Source organism: Engraulis encrasicolus, chromosome 23, assembly GCF_034702125.1.
Source record: "Engraulis encrasicolus isolate BLACKSEA-1 chromosome 23, IST_EnEncr_1.0, whole genome shotgun sequence".
NCBI lineage: Eukaryota > Metazoa > Chordata > Actinopteri > Clupeiformes > Engraulidae > Engraulis > Engraulis encrasicolus.
Genome location: NC_085879.1, coordinates 20,445,320 through 20,454,869, shown reverse-complemented (window position 1 = coordinate 20,454,869; position 9,550 = coordinate 20,445,320). Strand labels below are relative to the sequence as shown.

At 42.2% G+C, this 9,550-nt stretch overlaps 1 protein-coding gene across 1 annotated transcript; it reads right to left on the bottom strand.

Annotated features, from left to right (window-relative positions):
- Positions 1 to 4,924: 4,924 nt before the first annotated feature.
- pfdn6 (prefoldin subunit 6) lies at positions 4,925 to 8,810 on the bottom strand. Its single transcript, XM_063190579.1, has 4 exons — positions 8,614 to 8,810; positions 8,183 to 8,253; positions 7,854 to 7,978; positions 4,925 to 5,381 (listed from the first exon to the last, which is right to left on the bottom strand). Exons 1-4 carry the CDS (start codon positions 8,675 to 8,677, stop codon positions 5,261 to 5,263), a joined length of 381 nt encoding a protein of 126 aa, XP_063046649.1. The 5' UTR covers positions 8,678 to 8,810; the 3' UTR covers positions 4,925 to 5,260.
- Between the last annotated feature and the right edge of the window lie 740 nt (positions 8,811 to 9,550).

The window sequence follows — 9,550 nt, the reverse complement described above, 5'->3', positions numbered from 1 at the left end:
TATTGTAAATAAAGCCTGGGTTATCACTTAAGTTGATTTGTTCAGAATATCCCTGAAGCACACAGATACTTAGGATACCTATACACAAATATGACTGCATAAAGCCTATGTCATACTTAGCACCCAACTTGCAACTTTGAGTTTATGAATTTAGGATCATGAGTAACAGCTTTTTTTCAATCAAGCCATCATTTTATTCACAAAAAAAAACTTTATATCTAAAAGAAAGTAAATCAATAATAATAATAATAATAATCATAATCATAATCATAATAATGATGAGGATAATGATGATGATGATATACCATGAGGAACAACAGTTTTTCCGACATTCAAAAACAAACAGAAGACATATGGCTAACATTTATCCCAATACTCCACTCTACAATAACTATGACAGAGAACAGATACAATAACAGTCAGTGGTCAGTCTTAGAAATTGCATGTGCACTTGCACAGACGTGTGCACTTTAACTCTGCCTTCATGCACTTGCACCAAGATCTGGCAGGTGTATTTGTACAAGTACTAGTACAGCTGCACTTCACCTCTAGTTGGAATACATCTTTGGCAACGGCATCTTTGGTAGTGTAGTCCAAATCTGGGAACTGTCCATTTGTTACCAGATTGGCAGGCATTTCTGGCAAATGCAGATAATAAGATTTTTTATTCCTGTCAACTGTGCTGGTAACAAATGGACAGTTCCCAGATGACAGAGATGTCTTCATAACAGCAGATGATTGTTGATTACTAATTGTTGTCCGACAGTTTATTATTTAGTATGCTTGCGGGAAAGCATACTAATTGTTCATCGACAGTTTATTATTATTCTACGTTGTATGGTGGCTTTGAATCGTTGCAGCGTTAGAGATAGAGACACGGTTTGAGTGCCAAAACGAACAGCTGGAAAAGGGCTCAAGGTGGTGTATTTTTCGCTGGCCTACCCCCTTTCATTCGTTCACCAGATTCGTTTTCCTCAGTTTTCTCTCTGTTTTCCCCTCATTGAAATGAATGGTAGAATGGTCAAGATGATGTCACAAACTGTGAGAGGTGACCTGTCCTGGGGTTTTTAATAGAATAAATTAAACCGCTTCACCTTTCGACTAGGTAAAGGCATTGTCAGAGAGGTCTTGGCTCTGAATACAAACTGTGTTAAGATCATTAGCCAAAAATGTTTGAGAGAGAGCAGTTTTAAAATCCCTATGATGTGACCCCATTCACTTAGAAAAAATGTGTGAACAGCTCAGCGCATAGGCCTGAATATGTCCACTTTTTGACTGAACCATTTGGCCTAGAAAAGTGATCTCAGCTTTGACATGAAGAACAGGGTTATGCCATTTGTGTGTCAATATCATTTGACAACTTGTAAAACTTTTGGAGATAAGGCTGCACATATTACTCAGCTATTAACTGCCAAACTGTCACCTTTAGAATCTTCATTCATGCACACACACATGCAGCCTTGTAGAACCTGGACAACCGTGGCCTAATATGCTGCTGTGGCAGTGGTCTACTGGGTAGGCCTATCAGGTGTTGGTCTGTCAGAGGGTTGCAGGTTTGAATCCCACCCTTACCTCTCCCTACCCACCCATTGCTGAAAGGCAGCTGAAGCATCTCCATAACAGAGGTCGCGTTAACCGACAAATGTCCGTCATTGACGGATTTTTTTGAAGGATGACGGAAAAATATGAAGCCTGTCCGTCATTTTGACGGATCAACATTCAGGGTGATGATAAATAAATTACAAGTTTAAGTAGGCCTACACCTCTATCGAGTAGAGCAGATATGCATTTCAATTAGGCATAGTTATCATCAGCGCAGATAATTTCTTGCTACTATCGTCCGCCTCTCTCCCTCTCTCCCTGCTTCTCATAGTCTACCATGCGCAGCAGCTGGGCTGTGCGGCTGGCTGCAGCAGAGCGCGCGCCTCTGCGCGTTCTCCAAATAATGAATTAAAATAAAGAAGACGTTGCCACCATACACGTGTGACTTCGATTAATTTAAGAATTAGAACTATTTGTAGACCTACTACATTTACCGACTATCTGATTTTCTGCCAATGACGAAGTTGTCCCTCCCTCATCTATCGTCCTTCATAAAAGCATTGTTTCATAACTCCTTGCTTGAAACAAACAAATAAGCGAATAGCATGTTTGCTAGCCAGAACCTTCACTCAAAGGCAACGCTGGTCTAAAACGGCTTCAGAACATAAACTAAATAATAAAAACGACGGCTATTCAAGACCCAAAATATTATCAGGTAACGCAACTTACAACTTGGCAAACGTTGCCAGTAACGGCTATCCTTCTCTCATTTCGATAGCTGGTTCACCCATGATTATTTTTATTTAGGCTATTTCAGACAACTTCAGACAACTACCGCGCTCCCAGAGCCAACATATCCAGCCGATGGGGCTACATGGGCTAGAGTGGCTGCCTTTACCGTCGCTGGCTTTTTTCAACAAAGTTTTGCGAAATCTGATCGTCTTCCTGTTGTAGGCTTCAGTGCCTTTGTCGCCTGCCTCTCTGCAAGACGGCTTTCCTTTCCATCGTGCATGTGAAGCCCAACGCGAATATTATTTAACACTGCGCCTTTGTATTACAATCGGTGCATTAATCGGAGCAAAAGGAGTGACTGACAGCTGTTGGATAAAGCCCTGCACGCGTCTTTTAAAAAAGTGCTTGTGGTGACCATAGCGCTTGAACACTGAATCAGACGCGCGTCAGTGAGATATATCTGCAGCTTTTTTAACAGTGCAATGAGAGGGGCAGAGAGAGAAAGTGGACATCAAAATGGACTCTATCCTCAAAGTTGCAGAATGAATGTCGAGTGAAAGGGGATGTTCACAGCGGTTTACTCTCAATTGGCCGCAATTGCGCACGTGTTGTTCCTAGTGCGGGGTCGCGGCCCCCCACATTGAGAAACTAAGTGACGAATTTAAAAATGACGGAATTTTTTCGACCCTGTCCGTCAAAATGACGGACTGTGAAAAAGTCTAGCGCAACCTCTGCTCCATACATGCACGTGCCAGCACACAAACACACACACACACACACGCACACACACACACACACACACACACACACACACACACACACACACACACACACACACACACACACAGAGAGAGAGCTTTATCTCTTTCCCTCGTGTTTCTGTGTGTGTATACGACAGCTCTAGGTTAAGGAAGAAAAATCCGCACTCACAAACTGCGTCTCATACGACAGCTCTGTATGTATGTATGTGTGTGTGTGTGCAGAAGCTGCAAGCATACTAATAGCATTGTCTCTCCGGAAATGCAGTTTTAATATAATAATAATAGTAATAATAATAATAATAGGCCTACTATTGATTTTTTTTCTTCCGGATATAATTTTTTTGTGATTTTATGTGTTAATAGAGTATGGCTTGATTGAAAAAAGCTGGTACTCATGATCCTAAATTCATAAACTCAAAGTTGCAAGTTGGGTGCTAAGTATGACATAGGCTTTATGCAGCCATATTTGCGTATAGGTAGGCTATCCTAGGTATCTTTGTGCTTCAGGGATATTCTGAACAAATCAAGTTGAATGATATCTAAGGCTTTATTTACAATAGTTTGTAACAATAAATTATGTTTCATTGCAACTTTGGGGGCATTTCCACCCTTTATCTTTAAAAAAAAACTGAATTTTGCTGTTCATGGGCTAAAAGTGTGTTTATTACATAGTGTGTCTTTAATCTGGTGACCAAATACTTAGCTCACCGGTTTCTCCTCTTAATGCTGAATCCATACATACCTCATATGTTACATTTGGTTAAACTAATCAAAACTTATAGCAGTTTATACATTTTAGAGCGCCCCCAGCAGGCCATTTTGTTATCTGTGTGTTTGACACTCGAACTCAAATTGTTCTATAGACCCTAAACTTCAACTTGGAAGTGAAAACCAAACTTTAACACCAATTTGAAATGACTGAGAAAAAATGCACATGCCTACGACCCCACTATTACCGATTTTTCCCCCTGTAATCAGTTACATTACTGCGTTACTCAAAAAGGTAATGCATTACAGTAATTAGTTACTTTTGTGACGAGTTACTCCCAACACTGCCAGAAACAAGCTCATACACCTCAAGCACTCTGGGTGCAGGACCGAAGAGCAAAGGCGAAAACCCAGATCAGAGAGCAGAAACAAAGTGTAGGAGATCAGTACTCTCCTCACAAGTTTTGTTGATAGAGATAACTAAAAGGGTTTAGTTCCTAAAGAACACTTGGTAGAACTTTATTTGACGCAGGCGTCATACATATGACAAAACAGGGTCATAACAGTGTTGTAACACAGTCATGCAAGCAGGGCTGGACTGGTCATCTGGCCTACAGGGCATTTTCCCGGTGGGCCGACAGTAACGGGGTCCGACATTGTTGTGTTATCCTACCCTTGTTTTTTTCCTCCTTTGGGCTTGGCCCACAGATTAGAGGGGCGGCCCAGTGGTCCGTCTTCAATATAGCCATTGGGCCGGGTCGGGATGTAGTTCGGGTTGTACGTGTGTAGGGTGCCAAAATGCCCGGTTGATTGTATCGTCCCAGTCCAGCCCTGCATGCAAGCGTCATTAACATGTCAATTTCAAACATTTTATGACTGTCACAAAGTGACATTCAGTTATGGTAATGACAGCCCTAACAATGTCATCTTGTCATGACCATAAAATGTTTGACATTAACATGACTGTCATGACACTGCTTTGACATCAAGTCATACGATGACGCCGGCGTCAAGTTAAACATAACTGAATATTTGGTATATATCCCCCCCCACACCTCTCTCCCTATTCACTTCCTATCCACCTCTCAAACTGTCCCACCATCAATAAAGCTGTAAAAGACCAAAAAAAAAACATCTTAAAAAAAAAAGAGAGAGATGACGACTCGCATTCGAGGCAGAGCTAAATATAACAAAAACAAATCATTTATTTATTTAAGACCACGGAAATGAACAAATGATCCTTCTCAGACAATCTATTCAGTTTGCAGTGACTTGTGAGTGGTGGGTTGTTGGTGGTGAATGTCTTGTGTGCACATCTGTCAGCATGTCTAGTGAGTCGGTCCAGTGAGTCTCTGAGACGTGGCCCCACTGGAGAGCAAGCAAGGTCATCGGACAAACTCAAGTCTCTGCTTCGTTCCTTCGGGTGTTTTTCCGCCATTGCACAAGGTCGTCAGGGTCGCCGGGTTCAAAGGTCAGAGGTCACGGCGGTGACGGTGACTGTGGGTGTCTGTGCCGGATCAGGCCTTGCCCACGGCGAGGCCCTGTGCCCGCTGGTACTCCTGCTGGAGGCTGGTGAGGACCTCGCGGTGCTGCTCCGACTTCTTCTCCAGATCCTTCAGCAGGTTCTCGTGCCGCTGGCTACAAGCAGAACCACAACCAGAACCAGAATTAGAATCATCTTTATTGGGCCATGACATATACATCAACACCGACAAGGACTTTGACTGTGGCAGATCGTAGCACACTATACACGTCTATGAGAGAGAGATTCAATGAGGCGGTCACCTGCAATGCACAAATTAACACATGATTTCTAGAAGAGAACTATTAGGATAAAACCTTTTCTAGTGTAACTAACTAAATACACTATACTGATGTAGTCAAATAGTAATAACAATGGTGACAATCAATAACACAATATGCATTTGTGTAGTGCATTAGTAATGGATAGTTCGGGTGTCAGGATTGTAGCCCGAGGGTTGATTACCAGGCCCAGGCCACAAGTTTGGTTCAGAATGGCATGAAAATGACACTATCTGAGTGCACTGCATACTAAAGGTAGCCTAACCCATTGATGCCGGATGCTGCGTAGCGCAACATTGACCCTAGCGCCGGGAGCTGCATGATGAAACTCACTTTAGGCTCATGAAATTTTAAAAAGTCTAAAATGTTGGTATGTTAGGGCTGAATGAACATTTTCTAATGCAAGGTGAGGGTCTTAACTTTTAAATACAATTCATTTCATGTTTTTATGTGTGTCAGAGGCTGAGATATTTAGGATTTTACAGACCGACAGTAAGTTTTCCAAAAAATTACTTGGGCATTAAGCAAGTGTTTTAGGCATTAATGGCTTAATAAAGAACATGTCTGCTGACAACAAAGATTTCTTGCAGGCGGCCCACAGCTTTAAGCAATACTATTGCAACACTATTGCACAACAAGCAATTCTGATACATTGTGTGACCAAGTAGACAGACATGCTCAGGTCTCCCCTATGATATTCACTGATTAAACACACAACTGGTTTTAAGAGCTACAGTCTGTTTGATACTATCACATGCCCCAAGTCACCTGGCTTGACTGGTGCGCATAGAATTGATTGATAACATTGAAGAACTGTGCTGATTAAGATCAGCCCATTTTGAGAATGACTCAAACAAATTCATGGTGTAATTCCCACTGAAAGGTAAGTTCTGCACATATCACTATGCCAGAGTGCAGCCATGGGTAAGAGGTTAGGGCGTCAGGCTTGTAGCCCAAAGGTTGCTGGTTCAACTCCCGACTAAGGATAGACTGATATATACATCGATCCGATATTTGCATATTTTAAGTGTATTGGTATCGGCCGATACGCGTGTGGTTTTGGCCGATACGCAATATCTATTATTTTATGTCAACTAAGACACTTTATTTTTGTATTACTTGATTGTTAGAGTGGGTGTTTAAATGGTACAAGTTCTACCTCAATTTGATAATGTTAAAGGAATGTTTATTTTTAACTGGAGACTTGGAATATTTGTCATTTTTTAAACTTTTTTAAAAAACCCATATCGGCCCCATATATCGGGTATCAGAAATCGGGCATCGGCCAAGGGTGATGTATCGCATCAGCCACTAAAAAAAAAAACTGTATCGGTCGACCCCTACTCCCGACTCCAGGTTGGTGGGGGGAGTGATCAACCAGTGCTCTCCCCCATCCACCTCCATGACTGCAGTACCCTGAGCATGGTACCGTCCCGCCGCACTGCTCCCTAGGGGTGCCATTGAGGGCTGCTCCTTTGCATGGGTGAGGCATAAATGCATTCTTCTTGTGTGCGGTGCGCAGTGTTCATGTGTGTGCTGTGTCACAAAGACAATGGGAGTTTCCCAATGGACTTTGGGATGCACCAATACAGATACTGGTATCGGCACCCGATACTACTCATTATACTCGTACTCGTCAAGCACTTGCCGATACCAGGAACGATACTGCTATTACACAAAACAATGCAAAATCTTGTCACGTGCTGTGGACTTGAAAGCAGCATAGAAAAAAAGTGCCACCTCATACATTTACTAACATTTAAATCTACATGGAAATGGACGACAAAAATATCACAGGTGGAAAAAAACAAGGCCATGCATTTATTTTCATTGTATTTTGGTGGTTAAAAGGTATCGGATCGGTACTCAGTATCAGCAAGTACACACATTAATGTACTCGTACTAGTATCGGTTTTCAAAAAAGTGGTATCGGTGCATCCCTAGTACTTTCCCAGCACGACTGACAGGGTGCAAGTCAATCTTTGTCTTCCCGGTGCCCTTACCTCCGCCCTCATGACACGAGGCTCCACCTCATTGGTTGCCTACATTTTAATTCAATATCTTGCAAAAATACAACTGAGAGGTCATTCTCTCACTTGCTAATATGATGTTGAATAAGATAAAGACCCCAAAAAGTTGCTCTGTGCTGGTTGCACGACAGTGGGGAAATGGATCGTTTCCTCCAGGTGGAGTGTCACTGAGGACAGGGGCCACAGGATAGGAGCATAAAGACTGACTTGCACACACAGTGATCGGTCACCAAGCTATTACCATGCATTCAACTGTATTGGTCACAAATGCACTCACATTTCTCCGTTGATATACTCCAATCTTTTGGCCACTGTTGCTTTGGCTTCGTCAGGATCCTGCTTCACCAAAACTGGCCCGATGAGTTTGTAAACAATATTCTGAGCATCTAATAAATCCAATTCCTGCAGTAACACCAAAAGAGATACAGCAATATTATGTCTCTTGACAGCCTTCAATTGTCTCCCTTTACGTTGGTGGTCTGGTGATTACAGTTATTATTATTAAAACTATAGATTACTCTACAATGCAATATAATACATTACATTCTAGCCACTGTTTACAGTATGTTTTTTTTCTTTTCTTTATACTAATAGGCACCTACTTACCTCTTTCACAATGTTATTTTCAGTAAGTTGAGCTTCAAGCTTTTGTCTGGCTGACATGCTTTTGCTCAAATCTGAAAAAGAAAATCAACAATTATGTATTGTGGCTTTGATATAGAGTACCCAAAACAGGCCAAATGCATGCCTCTCAGCCTATTTGACAGTTGTTGCAGTGTGCTTCCCTATGTCATGTACACTAGCTGATGCGCTTCAGACAAGCCCTAATGTTCTACCGTATATTTTAAAGTAACCAGTGCGGTACTGGATCAAGTACCGTCATACAGACGTATTGGATGTGAAGGTGTACGTATAGAGTGTGTTGTATAGGCAGCATGAAGCATGCGATGTGCTTTTCTTACAAATTCCTGCTCAGTTAGCAGACAGAAACTAGCCACCACGAGTGGTTCTGTGACAAGGCTATTTTTAAACCCTACCTTTTTGTATCGCCTGGTATTTTTCCAGCTCTGATTGCAACTTCTTCTGGATGGCTTCAGCCATGTTTAGTCCAATTTTAAGTAAATATAATGTCTGTCTACACAAGAAACATGCAATTAATCCGCTTCGAATGAGACGCTTTCAGATTGCTAAACTATTCTCGTCGCACTGGAAATGACGTCAGGCAGCCGCACCTTCTTACTTCTGTTTTTGATTAGAGCGTAGGCTAATAGACGCACTGCTGCCTCCCATTGGGCTGGAGTTTAACATAATATAATTTGGTAAATTAATATGACATATGCTATGTTATAAATAGGCTATTGTTTTACATATGTTTTACATGTCCCCTCGAAGCCCCTGTCTGCCTATACAAGTGGCTGTTTTATTATTCTTCTTTCTTACTGTTTTTTTTCCCAAAATGTGAGCAGGTGATTGGCTCATAAGTGTTCTTGATCCGCATAGTGCTCTAGATGTTGAAGAAGTAGAAAAATTAGTCCTGTATATTGGATTCACAACATCCGTAAAGGTCTCTTGCAGCCAGGTCATTATCGTAAAAGCAAAGTGCACAAATGCCGGGTCATTTGAAAGCGAAATGAAAGCCCAACTGGGAAACTCCAACTCCCATTGACATTTTGACACAGCACTCCATAGCACACAAGTGAATACTGCACACAACAAAATTGCATTTATGCCTCACCCGTGCAAGGGGGCAGCCCCCAATGGTGCCCGAAAGAGAGCAGTGTGGCAGGACGGTACCATACTCAGGGTTAATTACTCCCCCCACCAACCTGGCGGGTCGGGACTCGAACCGCCAACCTTTGGGCTATAAGTCTGACGCCCTTACAGCTTACCCATGACTGCCCATAGCCTGTAGGCTAAATAACGGGGCAAATGGGTCATTTGTACCGGGCCCAGGGACAGCGGGGGCCCATAATT